This window comes from Eretmochelys imbricata, chromosome 13, assembly GCF_965152235.1.
Source record: "Eretmochelys imbricata isolate rEreImb1 chromosome 13, rEreImb1.hap1, whole genome shotgun sequence".
In the NCBI taxonomy this organism is placed as follows: domain Eukaryota; kingdom Metazoa; phylum Chordata; order Testudines; family Cheloniidae; genus Eretmochelys; species Eretmochelys imbricata.
This window is the reverse complement of record NC_135584.1, coordinates 13,331,423-13,349,023: the sequence shown is the minus strand read 5'-3', so window position 1 is coordinate 13,349,023 and position 17,601 is coordinate 13,331,423. Positions and strand designations below refer to the sequence as shown.

General features: G+C 41.3%; 1 protein-coding gene across 1 annotated transcript; it reads right to left on the bottom strand.

Annotated features, from left to right (window-relative positions):
* Positions 1-6,258: 6,258 nt before the first annotated feature.
* CBLN4 (cerebellin 4 precursor) lies at positions 6,259-13,033 on the bottom strand. Its single transcript, XM_077832249.1, has 3 exons — positions 12,743-13,033; positions 9,865-9,981; positions 6,259-6,456 (listed from the first exon to the last, which is right to left on the bottom strand). The coding sequence occupies exons 1-3, from the start codon at positions 13,031-13,033 to the stop codon at positions 6,259-6,261; spliced, it is 606 nt and encodes a 201-aa protein (XP_077688375.1).
* Positions 13,034-17,601: the final 4,568 nt, after the last annotated feature.

Genomic DNA, 17,601 nt, shown 5'->3' with positions numbered 1-17,601 from the left:
AAAAGAAAAAAGAAAAGAAAGAATCTAAAAAAAATTCAACCAGTTTTTCCCTCCCCCAGACTGTGAAGATTAAAATAGTGATTGCTTCCATCAAACGCCTTAGATCACAGCTTTCACTAAACAGACTATTCAAGCCATATTTCCATTATTCTCATAATCACTTATATAACAGTGGCTGATTTTATCACCACTCTTTGTATGCTTTTCCCTTAGTGCTTTAGAGTAGGAAGGATATTTTTCCCCCCATACTAAACAGCAACAGATAAATAACTTCTCAGCCCAGTGTCTAAGACAATGTGTTTTCTCAAAGGAACTCATTCAGTATGGACAAGAATAGTGCAAAATATATACTGATGTAGCCTGTGACAAACCATAAATTCTGTCATTGGAGATCTTCTTTTATGCATAGGGCACCTTCTGTTTAATATTGTCTTTAGAAGACAAAGAGTTTGAATATTATAAAGACATGTTGCTATATGCAGAGTAACTATGGAGAGAACTGCTAAGGTAAAGTATTAGCAACTCAGGCCCAGATTCTCAAAGATATTTAGATACCTAACTCCCATTCATATGAAAGTAAGTTAGGCATCTAAATACTTTGGAGGATTTTGCCTACAGCAACCCTTACAAAGAGGGTAGATCATATCTCATATTCTTGCTGCAGACTGTATTTCATGTTAATGGGTCAGCTACTTGTTATTATTATGACATACTGCTTCTTGCATTTATCTTCTCCATCCTTAATCCTGTGTGCTAAGAGAACTGGCTGCACTGTATAGGTATCATTTTTTAAAGGAAAGAGTTGATAACTAATTTTTAATGTCTCCGAGTACTTATAGGCAGCATAACCTAGAGCACTTAATTAGGAGTTAGGAGACTTAGATTCTATTCCTGCCTCTATCACTGGCCTGTTTGGTGATCATGGCAAGTCACTTCAACTCTGTTTTCCCACCTGTACAATGGAGATAATGATACTGGCCTCCTTTGTAAAGTGCTTTGAGAGCTACTGATGAAAACCACACTATAAGAAGGAGGTATTATTATAACTGATCTGTTTCAGCTGGTTTAGCTTTCTAGACACAGAAGTATACATAGTATAAAGACGAAATTTTGGAATAGCCTTCCAAGGGAAGCAGTGGGGGCAAAAGATCTATCTGGCTTTAAGATTAAACTTGATAAGTTTATGGAGGAGATGGTATGATGGGATAACATGGTTTTGGTAATTAAATATTCATGGTAAATAGGCCCAATGGCCTGTGATGGGCTATTAGATGGGGTAAGATCCGAGTTACCCAGGAAAGAATTTTCTGTAGTATCTGGCTGGTGAATCTTGCCCATATGCTCAGGGTTTAGCTGATTGCCATATTTGGGGTCTGGAAGAATTTTCCTCCAGGGCAGATTGGAAGAGGCCCTGGAGCTTTTTCGCCTTCCTCTGTAGCATGGGGCACGGGTCACTTGCTAGAGGATTCTCTGCTCCTTGAAGTCTTTAAACTACGATTTGAGGATTTCAATAGCACAGATATAGATGTGAGGTTTTTTTGTAGGAGTGGTGGGTGAAATTCTGTGGCCTGCGTTGTGCACGAGGTCAGACTAGATGATCATAATGGTCCCTTCTGACCTAAATATCTATGAATCTATGAATCTATGAAATACCCCTTTGTACCATTCATTCTGACACTGTCCTTTAATGCAGAATGCATTAACTCAGCAAGGGGTGATCCAGTGAACTGAGCATGGGACTAGGAGCCAAAAGCTGCCAAGTTCTAAGCCCAGCTTTGACACTGATCCCCTCTATGGCCTAGAGCAAGTTGTTTAAACTTTGCTGCCTCCATTTCCCAGCTATAAAATGAGGACATCTACACTTACCTACCCACCTCCTAGGGGTTCCTGGGAGGATGAGTTAATTGGAAAATGCTTTGACATTGCTAGGGTACAATATGAATATAAAACATTGCTTCAGAGCAATACAGAAGTTACTGCAAGGAATTACACTTTGATCAAGTTTTCATTTTTCTTTTTTGTACCTTAAAGTTAGTTTAACAAGTTTTCTCTGTGAAAAAGATAATAGGTAAAATTTACAAAAATCCACCTAAGTGATTTAGGAGCCTACATCCCATTTTCAAAAGTGATTTAATAACAGGTGCTTTTGAAAATTGTATTGTTAAACTCATAAATCACGTAGGCATTAGCCCTCTCACTCCTCCATCATAATGGAGGGGCAGTTGGACCAAATCTGAGTGACACTAAGACCCCATGCACCATGTCACAATGCCATTTGCTCAAATTTAGCTCACCCACCCCTTTGTCATGATGGAGGGGGTGGAAGGGCCAAATTTAAGTGGCATGGGGGGGTGCCAAACTGAAGAGTTGCCTGGGGCAGCAGATTGTGTTGAGTGGCCTCTGCTTGGAACCGAGGGATAGATACATTAATCACATATGTCTCAGTGTTTACGACAGATGGGCAAGAAAGCTCTCCAGGATCCTAACATGCTCAGCCTTTCTATATAAGCAAATGACTATAAAATGCATATTTGTATAGAGAGGGAAGATAGGGAATACCAAGCTTAAATTCCTGCAACATATTGCAGCTTGGTTGTATATATAGGGTGAAATTCCAGGGTATGTCTACCCTGCAGTTACAAACCAACCACTGACCCATGCTAGCTGCCTCTGGTTTGCAAGGCTTGGGCTAAGGGGCTGTGTAGACATTTGGGCTTGGGCTGGAGCTCAGGCTCTAGGACCCTGCAAGGTGGGAAGGTCCCAGAGCTCACGCTACTGCCCAAGCCTGAATGTCTACACGGCAATTAAACAGCCCCTTAACCCAAGCCAAGGTCAGCTGGCATGGGCCAACCACGAGTGTCTAGTTGCAGAAGACATTCCCCAGTCTCCGTGAAACCAATGAGAGTTTTGCCATTGATTTCAATGGGGGACAGAATATCACCACTAATCTTTAGTAGACAGCTCAATACAACATACACAATAGGACAGATTCATATTTTCTTCCAGAACCAATTTTTGCCTTTATTAAAATGCAATATTTGAAAGCTTTAAAAAAATAACCTTAAATACCAATTGAGCAGAGACAGTCTGTCTCTTTATCTTTTTTTTCTCAACAATATAAACATTAAGATTCATGTGAAAGAAAAAAGAAAACAGTAGATGCTAAACTCTACTTTTCATAGACTAGACCACTATTCTGAATGCCTTTTTCAGTCATTGATATCACTGAGAGCTTTGTGAAAGAGCTGAGTAAGGCCATCAAGACTGGGACAATACTAAGAAAACTTGATAACTTTATCCTATCCCAGTTTTTAGACCCAGGACCTTAGTTATTTCCAGTTGATAAAGATGTACCAGGGTTCTGTGCCCTAAGAGGTTTTTCACAATTGGCCATTTTTTATTACCACTTTGGCTATGCTGCTAAAGTTTTCATTGCTCTTGTTAAATTATGAAATATGTTCAATGGTCCAATGTGCACCTTTGTTCCATCAGTTCAGAGGCCACCTTTGAGTTCCGCAGATTATAGATCATATAAAGTTAGATGTGTCTACACTGGACAGGTTTTAAATAAGAATATAGCAGTCAAAGTAGGTTTTTTGTGTGCATTATTTGGAGCTCGGAGAAGAGAGTACAGGAACATCTCATCAATACATACCTCCATATTTTAATAACTGCTTGGACTTCCTGGTGAAATTTTAAATGACTGTTAATGACTCTGATGCAGTTGGAAATGTTTTGCCAAGAGGAATTATTTGTATATTAAGGCGTTTTGGTATCATTGGTGAATGCTAAAGGCAGCCTTAAGAAATCATCTGTTCCTAAATTAAAGCAGTTATATTTATACAGGGTCCTTCTCAAATAAGGTATTGGATGGGGTCTAAACACCAGACTCACTTTACAGCAGATTTAAATGCAGACTGCCAGTTTTACCCTTATTCCTTCCATAAATCTGAATGCAGTGTTTTCCTTTATATTATTTATATAATGATGGGTAAGGTGAACGTTCAGATTTTGCAGATTTTATTCAAATTTTTATGTACCTCTCTGGAAACTCCTGTGGCAATGAGACAAATTACCATTCCCATATTCCATACAAATTAGGCACTGCAGTCCCACTTTTTAATGAATATATATACTTTTTTATGTGGTGATATATTCTGATTAATTGTGATGACAAATATGTTCATATTTTTACCAAATGTAAATCAGATACCTCCTGGCCATATCTTCCTGTTACCTACCAATTTGCAGTACTGAAATGTTCTATCTGGAAACACTTTACCATCCCTAAAAAGTGATACTCTCCACACACACACACACAATCTTGAATTGTGTATATGTTGGCATCACTTCTGAAAGTATTTTACATTTATGCACAATCTTTTCCCACTAAAGACAATGGAAGTTTTATCAGGGACATGAATGGGCTTTGGATTAGGCCCCAAAACGAGTGGAATTTCTGAAATGCCAGGCAATGATAGTAGGGAAAATGTGACATTCTGTACAAGGTGGCAAAAGATTACTCTGAGGGAGAACCCGATTTAAGTCAATGGGAGTCTTTTCCTCAACTTCAATGGGCTTTAGATCAGGACATCAATGCCTGGACACTCACATGTTCATGAATACTCTCATTTTCATAGCATTTCTGCATTGTCTCTCATTTTGGGTCAGATGCTGCATTCCATGCAAACTCAAAATTCCCATTGAGGTCAGTGGGTATTTTAGATGCACAAGGAATGCAGGACTGAGAGCTTTACTGACAATCTGTGTAAAAGCTCTTCCACTAAGAAGACCATACACTCTCTTATTCATTAGATTTTTTGTGTGACTGCATTGGCTCTGACTTCACAATGGTAAAATCCCACTACCAAGGCCTCAATTCAAAGCCCACTGAAGTCAGCAGGATCCATTGACTTCTATGGGTTTTAGATTAGATTCTAAGGGTGAAGTCAGTGGGACTTTTGCCATTGCCTTTAATGGAGGTCAGGATTTTACTCTAAGTATTTTATTTATAAAATGCACAGGTTATTTCTAGCTAATGCAGACTACCTTTAGGATTCTGCCAGGCAAAGCTAACCCACCAGTTTCTGTGACTCCAAAAAGCTTAACTTTGCATATAATAATTATAACTAATTAAAGAGAGCGTGTGAGCGTCATAGTTTGAAAACCCAACCGTGAAAAAAATCCAGCTAATATATTAACTTTTATTATGTAATGCAACATAATAAATAAATCTATGAATTCATACGACCTGTACAAAAAGACATAAAAGTTAGATACCAGCTATTTGGATGGAATATTTGCTAAACAGATGATTTATAATTATATACACATTTGTGGAGTTAAGGAAAAAACATATGATACCTTTAACACAACAGAAGACTTGAAAAATAGACACAATTAAAAACAAGGGGTCTTATCTCCAGCTAATAAAGTAGTTATGTCTAAGGAAGGCATCCCTTCGGTTTTTAATAAAGTGGATATTATCAATCATGTTAATTAAAGTTGAAGAACAAATGGGAGCTTTCCTGCAGGGCAAAGCTGTTTTGAAGAGATATGCTGGACTGATCACTTTTAACCCTGATAAGCACTTTTTTAGTATTATAATCTGCACTACATGTCCAATTAACATACAGCTTCTTAGCTTTCAGTAGGGTAGTCTTCATTATGATCACTGACTGAGAGTAAATATCTTGGTGAACCATCCAACCCCACTACATGTAGAAGAGAAATAAAGTCAATCACTTATCAATAATAATAATCTTTCTCCAGAAAATTGAATAAATTATGTCTATAGTGTCCAAAAGAACAAAAATATGTATAACCAAATATGTCAATATACAGTTCTTTGGCAGCAACACGCTAACTCTTGATTGAAGTCTGAAATCAAAATCTCCTAAATTATAGACCCAGTTGCCAGTCTTTTAAAAAGAAAAGAAAATCCACTTCTCCCACGAATCCAATAAGTCCAGTAAATGAAATCTGAATAAATCTTGCAGGCAGCTTTAGACTGTAACATTAAGCATAGATATTTATGGTCTGCTTTAAGTCTTAATCCAAATATACTGTATTTAAACACACAAAATTCTGTGAAACTTCATAGTAGTTCAGATAGGGCCAAAATCCATAAATAGAATCCATATTCACCCATGAGAAACCAATAAAGAAACATCAATCCCAATGATGATAAAATGATCTTCAAATAGCAGAGGCAATGACTGGTCCACACCTGGATGGATGTGACAGGGAAGTTGACTTTTACAGAGGGAAGACCAGAAACCCAGAAAATGTAGAGTACTGCCATCCACCAACCAGATTACCTTTCTCTAGTTTCAGGTAAACCTTATCCTCCTTGTCTAGATAGAGCAGGACTCCATTAGTTGCAGCTTCACGAGTGACATCTTTGTCCCCAGCAAAGGCAGAAATTACTGGTTTTCCATTTAGCATTAAATTAACCTACAAGAAAAAAACCCACTGAAAAGTTGTAGTTAACAGAGAAGCATCTGATGACATCAAGTATCTAAAGGGTGGTGGGGCCTGGTTAAAATCCCATTGTACAGCATGTATACTTTATTTCCTTTCAAATGAATAATTAAGGTTAGTATGATTATTTGCTCTTTTGTCAAGTGTATTATTGTTTATGTGCCTATTGCAAGCTCATTGGAGTCAATGGGATGCTGTCAATGGACTTCAATGGGCTCTGGCTCAGATAATATGCTAGTTCCTCTAGGTAATGTGGACTTTCAATTCATGATTATGTACACGCTTTATTTTTTAAAGGTCTATAGGAGCTCCCTATCCACTGATAATGATCTGGCAAAGTGACGCTGTAAGACACTTGCATCACCTTAGCCCTCTTTGCATGCCTGGATTGCATAGGTCATTTAGATATCTAACTGCATGTACATATCAGTAGAGGAGACAGATTTTCAAAGTATTTAGGTACACAAAGATGCAGATGATGGGATTTTTCTAGTGGGATTTTTCAAAAGCCCTAAGTAGGTTAGGCATCTAACTCCCACTGTAATCACAATATATGGCTCTTCGATTTTTGATTGCAATTTGGTTTTAAAATCTAGAACAAATCATCATCTTTATATGCCGCTCCACTGTATTTCAGTATTGATTCTATTCAAACCTTTGTCGTTCACAAATGCCTAGGCTTCTGAACCTACGCAGATGCAAAGGTGGTCAGAAAATGAGGGAGAAAACACAAATATTTTCTAACTTTTAAATAAATTGGTGAAATGTATTTTTTGCCAAAAATTAGAACATTTCTTAGAAGCCTTAACCGTAATGCAGTCACAGAGGGAGAGACTATGAAATCGTTGTTCATATTAAGTATTCCCTCGTGGTGAGTACTCCCATTAATTTTAATAGGAGCACTTGTAGAGTAAGGCAGCAGAATCTGGCCCTTAATTGGGATTTGCTTATCTTGGAAATCCACTTAATCAGATGTCTCCAGGGAACCAATTTCACTCTAATGATACTTAATGGCACTAACAGATGTTTCAGGGACGTGGTAATTCCAGTTATGTGGGAAGCCTTCCGGTAATTTAGTGGTGTTCAAGTCTGTGTGGGTCTGAGACTCAAAATGGTTTACTCTGTTGGTGCCGCTGCAATAGCATCCAGTCCCTCCTTAGCTGTGATACATGCAAAAAATGCATGAGGGGTTTGATCACTGCCTGTTCCCTGCTACTATCTTACTCCTTGGGCACCAGCTCCCATGTTGGGCATCTCACTGGTGTCCTTGTCACAGTACTGGAGAAATAGTAGGTTTAGTCCCTATCCCATTGGAGGTAATGCGTCCTTCCAATTATTTGGACTTTTAACGTGAAGGGCTTATTAAAGCTCAACAGTTGCCTTGGATGCCCGCATTATTACTGGCTTAAGAATGAAAGGCCATTTACCAGTACAACCTGATTGAAAGGGTCTAATTAAATAGAGCTAAAAAAGCAGCTAAGTAAAAGATGCAAACTTTGGACCTGTACTACTCATACTTACATTGGTATATGTCCACTGGATTTAATGGAGCAATTCCTGATCTAAACCCATGGAAGTGAGAGGAGAATCAGGCCCTATCCATGTAAATATCATGACATTATTTTAAAGTGATAAAACAGAGATATTTTCAAAAGTGACTAGTGATTTGGGGTACCTTCGCTTTGGGTTGTGCTGTTTGAGACACCTTAAAAAGAGATCTAATTTTCAGAGAGTGGGAGAGTTTCAAGGGGTCTCAGGTTGGGCATCCAAAAATTGGGGCACTCAAAATCTCTAGGCACTTTTGAAAATCTTGGCTTCAGAAATTACTCCTAAATATATAATTTTGTTGTGTTTCACAGTTGCAGGCCTGAAACCCACAGTTCTGAGATTTTAGCCCATATACATGAAAAAACATGAAACTATGAACTGAAACTCCATGGGAAACCATGCCGCAATTGGCCCTGCATTGTCCCATAACAAAATTTACATCTTATCTCTTCCTTTGCCAACAGGTGTGTTAAACACATAGACCATTAATGGCACAGTGATTCTAGAACACATTTAATCTTCCATCAAATACACATTTAATAGGGTAGAAAGAACAAAAGTATGAGCTAAATATATAGCCTTTAAATAGATTATGGATGAAATCCTGACCCCACTGACGTCAATGGGAGTTTTGCCATTGACTTCAGTGGGGGCCAAGATTTCACTCCATATCTTTAGGATGAAATTCACTTGTGATACAGAGGATTCTTGCACCAGTCTGCTCCATTGAATCCTGCACAGGGAATGTATAGGCAGTCTACAGGCAGAGCAACCACCCAAAGGTGCCCGTGCATCATATACATGCTGCAGAAAGGTCTCCCCGCTCTCACATAGGCCAGTACAGAAGGCCATGTTCAGGGAAGACCAGAGTTAGAAAAGAGGCAGATTAAAGAGAAACCACAGATCATGTTTTCCATGGATCCAGTGGTCTCAATGGAAGCTTCAGTCACTATTCCAGCCCTGGCATATCAGCTCTGCGATGACAGACTGCACTGTAGCCCCACAGTCTGACCCTGGGGTGAATTTCACTCTTTAGGAGTTTAGCTCGCGGCTTAATGGGAGGACGCTCAGGACCCTAGAGGTTGTTTCTCGGGGCTGGTGTGTATGTCAGACTATGAGCTCAACATTGCTATTGAACTGCAAAGAAAAGTATAGTTTTCTGTGTTTTTCCAACATAACACAGTAAAATAACTACAAACCTTTCTAAGACAGTCACCACTACCACCATCATCACTGAAGATTTATAATATCATAGTCGTGGCCCAGTGAAGTTAACTTAAATAGTCCTGGCCCACAGTAAGGCCATTTTTTAAACAGCTACCTGGTGTCATCATGTGGTTTCTAGAAGTTCATGTTAGAAAAAATTACCAAAAATGAAGATGACTTATTTATCCAGAATGTGTCCCCAGAAACCTAGACATCATTACAATGGATTTCACCTAGTTTCTAACTAGCAATATAAGATTGTTATGAGGGATTCACTCAATTGAATTAAATTAAATTAAAAAGTGTATTTTAGTCATGGGTGACCTTTATATTTATTATTTTAAACAGTCTAGCCCAGATCTTCATCTGGTGTGAATGAACAGAGCAATGGAGCTATGGGGGTTTACATCAGCTGGCCCTACATTTTTATATCCATTAATTTCAGATGTATACATTATACTGTATAATTAAGGAATGTTATACAATAAAGTCACTGGGTTTTTAAATGAACCAAAAAATGCTCTTTTTATGTGAACTGTGTGTAATAATATTTTGTTGTCACCATTTTAGTCTCATTCTAGAAGGCAAACAATTTACATATACATTTCTCATATTAAATCAACATACCTGGATTGTTTGACTCTGATAGACTTTAATTACATGAAAACTGAAACTGTAAATTCCTTTTCTTGGTGCTACAAAGACAGACTCCAATGTGAAAAAATTGCCCACATTTACTAGGATCTACAAATAAAAATACATAATGGGAATTAATACAATTATTGAATATAAAAGATCAAGGCATCCAATCACATTTTTCTCCATCTAACTGCATGACTTACAGAATTCTGTTTTTATTCCTATATTCACAGACATTAAAATATGGCATTTAAAATTATGGGTTGGTTTCATTTGTAAGTCATATTTATCAGTATAACTTAAGTAAAAATCAACTGGCATAGAAATACGTGTCCAACTTGACTGCCTGTAGATATCTCCAAATATTAGACTATCTGTGGGTACAGTTGATATTAGGGGGATGACATATCTTCCCATTAGTCCCACAATACCTTCTCAAAACACCAATAATTCCCGGAATAACATATTAGCATTGGCCAATCAGTACTGGTCAAGGCAATGCCATCATCCCTGAAAGTATCAAGCTATGAGGCAGTACGTATATGAATGACATAATTCATGACATTGGGTTGAAGGTGGATTGAGTTGCCAAAATACCTGACCTACCTATTTTAAACAACCCTGGATTTACAAATATGTGCTATTTCTCTTTTCTGTTGTATCTCTAACTGAAAACACTCTTCTAACAACTTAGACTTTCTTAAATGGCTAAAGGCAAGTAACCAAGGAGAAGACATTAAACAATTACAGCCTTCACATTTTAAATATCTTCTATAATGAAGTGTCGTCCTTCTTCTGAATTATTTATCCTTTATTTTAATTTATATTTTCAAGATCTCTTAAAGAAACAGACTTCTCAAATAATGGGAGTAACCAGGAAGTTTGCTTAATTCTAGCATTCTAAATTAAACTATGTGAGGTATCTTGATATGATATAGTAAGGAAAATAACTCTCAATCTCAATTATTTTGGATCTGCTCTAGCACAACGCTGGTAGATGAAACAGGAATGCAGATGTGTGTGTATTCATAGGTATGACTGAGATGAAAATAGTACTATTACAAGTTGTGGATTTTAGAGGGGAAAAAATCATTTGAAATTTTGTGAACTAATTCCCAAGAATTAATGAAACAATGTTGAAACTTTGGGTGCATCAGCTGCATCTGAGAAAACACCTTTTAAACCTCTCTCTGACTTTCCTTTCACTTAAAAAGGGCTAACTCTCAGATGCTTTGCACATTTCCAAGTCTCCTACACATCCCCATAGGTCTTCTTGTATCCTGAAAAGATTATTGACAATGTGGTGAATAAAACTCAAGAATTCCAGGCACATTTTGTCTTTACTTTAGTGCAGAAAAGCCTAGTTATTGCCCATCTCTAGGCTGAGTATAGGAGTCTCTGGACCTTAAAAAGTGTAATTTAGTAGGATCAATTAACCAAGCAGCTAATCATTCCAAGAAGCTAACTAGGTTTCATTAACTATTTTATATACTATCCAAGGGCTGAAATAAGTCTTTCTGGTTACAGAGTAGGAAAGGCAGCTCACAAGACTTAAAGTAAATTTCTGAGTGGAGTTGACTTCACATAATGACTATGTCTATCTCAGCTATATTTATCATTTATCCTAAGACACTTATTTAAATTGTGTGTGCTCAGATTTCTGTGAAGGAGACCTCCCTTCTTATTTATAACTGACACGAAGGTTCTAGAAGAACAGCATGATCTCTTTTAAATCAAAAACCTCACAGTGTTTTGTGTTAGTTTCTGGTTTTTAATTTAAGAGGAATTTTTTTCAAATATGATTTTATTTTGTCTGCAAAGACTGCTCATCCACTGAGGTGATGTATTTGAGGGGGGGGGGTTCATTAGGGTTGTAAAATATTTAAAAATTCAGACAAATGATTTTAAATATTGTAGGGATGCAACTAAGATGTGATGGGTATTTTAGGAAACTATATATGTGTCCTGTGTTTTCAGTATTAACTAAATGTAATCCATACAAATGATACATTATTGGCACTGATTTTCCTTTCCACCTTCTCTACTGCACATGTGTATTCCGAAATAAGGGGACCCAAAAGCTACTCTGTTAGGGGTGTTATTGAAACTGTAGGTAGGCTGCAAACCTCAAGGGAGCTCCCAGTCTCCTTGAATACTCCCCTCTGGCTTTACAGTGCTAAATGAAACGATGTTTAATAAACTTAACTGAAATACCACAGGATCATAACATTTGAAGAGCGTCCACATCAACAGTGCGAGCTGAAGGCTTTTTAAAAATGTAAATAAAGTCTCGGTTCCCCCCTCAGCTAGCTGAAAACCTGCTGCTTGTCTACATTGCCCTCAGTCGAGCCTTGAGATACACGCAACTTTTTAAAAGTACTTGAAGGCTCAATGCGAATTAGTCTTGGCTGCTGCTTTGGACTTCAGAGCAAAGCAAAAATACTCCTGCCTGGTCTGTGCCGGGCTGGCATTTAAATGAAGACAATCTTGATCGGGTGAGATGACTAAAGTATCAGACTCCAGGGAGTGCTGGAGACCCAGAAAGTGCGGGTCTGAAATACACAGCAACGGCCAAGCCTGCCGCCGGAGTAACTTTCCCGACGCTCACTTTCAGCGGGGACCCTGGATTTGAACAAGCTCGCAGCTTTGCTCGCACCTGTTGATGAGCCCCTTTATTAGCCGCCGTCTAGATCCCGGCTGGCTCGCAAGTCCCCTGGCCAGGGAAGTGGGTGCATCCTGAAGCAATGGCTCCTTAACACTTGGGCAAACACGGGTTCCCTAACGCCTCGCCTGCTTGTGTGGGATCGATTCAAACCACGCACGCCCCGAAAACACGGTGCTGGGGGTGGGGTGGGATTTTCTTTACCTGGTCGAAGTAGATGATCCGGGTTTTGTTGCTCATCTCCGAGGGCTCGTGGTTGGTGCTCCTCACGGCCGAGAAGGCGACCTTCGAGTTCGCCGCCCGCACCGAGATGCCCAAGGGAGAGGAGGAGGCGCCCTTGGCATCGGCGGCCGGGTTGGAGTCACAAACCACCAGGCATTTCCCTTCCAGGACGATGGGCTCGGTGTCGTTCTGCGCCCAGACCGGGAGGCTGGGGAGAGCCAGGGCCAGCATCACGGTCGGGACCACGGCCAGCGCCCTGGTTGAAGCGCCCATGTTCAGCACCGTCGGCAGGCAGCGCAGCCTGGCTTGGAGCGCCCCAGCCTCTCCGTCCACCTCTCCGCAAGCCCGGCAGCGGCGGGGGGAACCAGCGCCCGCCGCCGCTTCCCCACGCGCGGGTCCAGCAAGGCTGGGGGGAAAGTCAAAGTCTTCCCCGCTGCCTTTTTAAAAGCAACAAAAAACCCCAACCCCAACCCTTTGTCCTTTAACGGTCGCCTGAAAATACCCCACCAAAGCAAACAAACACCATCCCCGCTTCCCAGCGCCCCCCCGTTTGGCTTCCCCACCTCCACATGTGAAAAAAAAAAAAAAATAGCAGCCCGAAGGTGAATTATTGATGAGCGAGAAAAGCGCGAGAGATCACGAAGAAATAGAAACATTTGCCGTGGCCATGATTCCCTCTGTCCGACCCTGCTCGCCCCCTCTGGGGCTGCTGGGGGCGGAACGGGGCTGCTGATTCCAGGGGCGGGCGCTCACCCCCAACGCTGGCCCAGATTCGGTGCCTGATATCACCGCCGGGGCGCTCGCAGAGCGGAGTTTTCTCTCTCTCTCTCTCTCTCTTTGCCACACTTCCCAGAAGAGCTATGTCATAATAAACCTGCCCAGCTATCACCTATCGGAACTGCGAGTCTACAGTAATACATGAGCCACACACACGTGTCCCAGACCTAACTTCTTTCAAGAGACTATAAAGCTTACGGGAAAACAATAAACATTTTACACCCCTTGAATACGTGCAACGTATTTTTATTATTAATTATTATTGTTTTCAAAGGGGGAAAGGGAAACTATTGACCTCAAAGACAATGAAAAGCTTCCTGGAATACAACTTCCAAAGAAGGGAGGGATCCGCCAGGACCATGGTCAAATGATGCCGTGAAAGTGCAATGGGTCAGGAATTTATAGCACAATGGCATGACTTGATTTTCACTTGAGCATCCTGCAGTGCAGGCTTCTGCCGTATACACCAGGCAGATGTGCTCACACTCCTTCATCGCAGCATGTGAAGGAATGCAGCCCTACTCAAAAACAAATGAGGACCAATGATGGGCTAGAAAATTAACATATTCTTTTGTATTTCCCATCTCTGGAGATTAACGTCCCTGGATTTTACTTGATGGCGCTGCCAAGTGGCTCCTTTTGGTAATGTTTTTATAAGAGACATTGCATATGAGTTGAAGGGTATTTTTTTTGTGTGTGTATCCTGAAAGGATAGATATAGGGATGCTAGGGGAGTAGGCAAGTGGCATTGCCTCGGATTCCCTATTTCAAGGTTGTTTTAAACCTGCCTGGGTTTTGTTTCCTGGAGCATATATTTCCTTGCACTTTCCTCCAGGAAATATTTCCTCCATTGATATTCTAGCTGCAGGACCTCCTACCTATTCTGGCCATTGGTTTAAAAAAAAGTGCAGTCCTTCTAAAAGCTGAACAGGATAAAATAGATTTTCTTCCATAACAACAGCACACAAACAGTGGCCATTGTGTATAGGGTGAGTCAGAACTATTTTGAGAATATCGGTACAGCATATTTCTATGCACTTAACATTATGGTAGCACACCAGTCTTTGATCAAATTGTTATAAAACAATAGCATTCATTCCTTTCTTGTTCAGTAATAATATTTTGTCTGGCTCCATCTTTCCTATCTCCTAAATGCAGGGGACCCCTGGATTGGATTTTGACTCACATGTCAATGGAAGATTTGATGCCATTGTGTTGAGCAGGATGGTTGGGAAACTGACAGCTCAGCTGTTGGATCAGCTCAGTTTGCAAGCAGAAGCTGGCTACAGTCTTGTGACAAAAAGACAAAATAAAAGGGTTCAAGAAGCAAGAAGCATTTCAGGAGTCTTAAAGAGGATTTGCTGAGAAACTTTCCTAAGTCTGAAAAACTCACCATTTGCTGAACCTTAAGGTCTTCTCAGGGCAAACACTATGGAGCAGCGTTTTAGGAAAACATTTTGGGTGTATTGATGTCAATGGGACATTAAGTCCACAATTGTTTGCAAAGTCTTTGAAAAGCCATAAGCATATAAAATGCTTAGATTTTAGACTCCTGAACTTTAATAACCATCCAGGAATAAATGTCATTCTTCATAAACTACAGAAAGCAGGACTCAGATTTAAAGAAGTCTTAGCGTTATTCTTTTCAAGCCACATGCGGATGCCTTCTCCTTAACCTGACACTGACAGAGATGAATAGGACAGCCAAACTGAGAAGAGCCAGAAGCAGTAAGAGGCAAAAATGAAAAGGAGATGAAGAAGACTCATACCCAAATATTGCTCTTTATGTAGAAAGTGTGCCTGCAGCTAAAAGGTTCTTACCACATGACAACATCTGCGTAGTAGATTCTTTTGCCAAACACTAGAGCTGTGTGAAATATATTTTCTGTGAAATTATGCACGTGCAAAAAAAATTTACAATTTCATCTCACCACTCCCGCGAAAAAGTTATCTACTTCATGCCGAAAACAATGTTGTAGTCCAGGAACATACAGAACTAGTCAAAAATACAGTGGAAAAGTTGTGATTTTTTTCAAAAAAAATACTATTTTGAAATTTTGAAATTTCAAAATTTTGAAAAGTTTGAAAAATCCATCAAAATGTCCAAATATTGAAAAAATAGGAAAATATCTTCATTTTTTCCCATTGAAAATCAAAATATGTCAACAATAATTTCCATTGGAAAAAATCAAATTGAGAAAATTTTGACCAGCTCAAGTGGAGAGATCAGAAATAGGAAAAAAGGAGGACAGAGATGAAACCTTGTTTATTGTGCTGATCAGCATAAGTAAAGACATCATGAGAAATAAGAGAGTGAGGAAGATAAAATATGACCCAACATTTAAAAAGTTGGTTTCCTTTTCCTTTTCTGAATCTGCAAATTGCAGGCACAAATATTTGGAAGCTCAATTTTGGAACCACAATTTTCAGATTTAGCATATCTCACCTTGGATGTCTAAATACGTAATCAGACAGAGACGAGCAGGCACAAAAAGGGAAGCTGGGTTAAGGTTGGTCTGAAAAACATAGGCATAATTTACCTTCTATATTGGGGGGGCAGCTCCGGTGAGGCCAATGCCGTGCATGGTGGGGGGGAGAGAATTCCATGCCTACGTGAGGCTTGCAGAGCTCGGCCTGCCATGGGGTTGCCACTGGTCTGTGGGGCCAGGCACCTGCCCCGGTGTTTGTTCAGGTCTCGCACATGGACACGGGGGGGACTTAACCAGGACCATAGCATGGTTTCCTGTTGATTTAGAGCTGGCCCCATGCTCGGTCACTTGGTGCCACCGGGCCCCCTCCCTGCACGGCAGCTGGCAGAGCCAAGCCAGTCGAGTGACCTTGGAGACCGGAGGAGTTGTGCTACGATCTGCACCCTGTGGGAAGAGGCAGGAACAACAACTGGGCACTGCAGGGAGGTGCCGCTGCTTTTCAGGAGAGGAGACTGAGGGCAAGGAGGGGGGTCATTGCCTGAGGGCGAGGGGGCATGACTCGAGCTGTTCAGTTGGTGGCCAAACCTTTAAATTGTGCCCCCACCCACACACAATGTACACAGTATGATAGTGCCCCCTCCACCAGGCAAGCGAGTCATCAGGCTAATCAAATGGGAAATCAGGCAAGGAGCTGCCGAGCATGCAGCCTGGCCTCTTCGGGCCCCCACGTATCCACTTGGGACAGGGGCCCCACAGGGCATGTGCAGCCCCCACCTTAGCAGGGACCAGGGCAAACAAGACAGCAAAGGGGTCAGGCCAGTGCCACAGCCAGCCCCCACCAACACCCTCCACCTCAGCAGCCTGCTGAGTGCCTTGAGCTCATCACCTGGCAGCCCTGCCCCAGTCACTCACCCCGCACCCTGGAGTGCCTCACAGGCACCCCTTGCCCAGGAATGAGGGAAGGGTCCAGGGGCCCTGGTTGCCAGTGCCAGGCAGAGGCAGGCACTGAACCCTGGCCCAGCCATTACCTGACCACGGCATTGTCCAGGTGGAAAAAGAGCAGCACTGCCGAGCCCTGGTCCCTGGGGCCCATACTTCAGGGGTCCAATAGCCACAGATCACGAGGTGAGGCGGCTCGGAGCAGGAACGGCCATGAACCCTCCAGCCTCCTCCAGCTGCACTGGGAGCTGCCACCTCTTGGGACCAGCCTCTTCTCTTCACCCTCCACCTGGCGACTCTGCTTTGCCTGCTGCCACCTGACACTACTCCGCCTGTGTGGGGGCTGCTGGCTGGCTCCCAGCATGGGACTCCTCATCACTGACCACTTCCCAGTCAGATATGGCAGTGGGATGGGAGGGGGCCTGCCCTGAGGGGACTGACTCAAGCTGTACAGGGAGCAGCTGAACCTTTACATTACCCCTCCCCACACACACACTAACACTGTATACAGTTGCAGGGGGGCAATGCCCTCCCAATGCCCCCCGCCCCCCTGCCGACACACAACTCCGCCCAGGCTGAAAAGCAGGCCTTACTGGTCTTTTTTTTTTAATTGTGCCAATGTTTTGTGCATGCAGATGTCTTGATTGCACATGCAAATCAGTAGCTGATCATGCAGATAACTAATTATGGCAATTT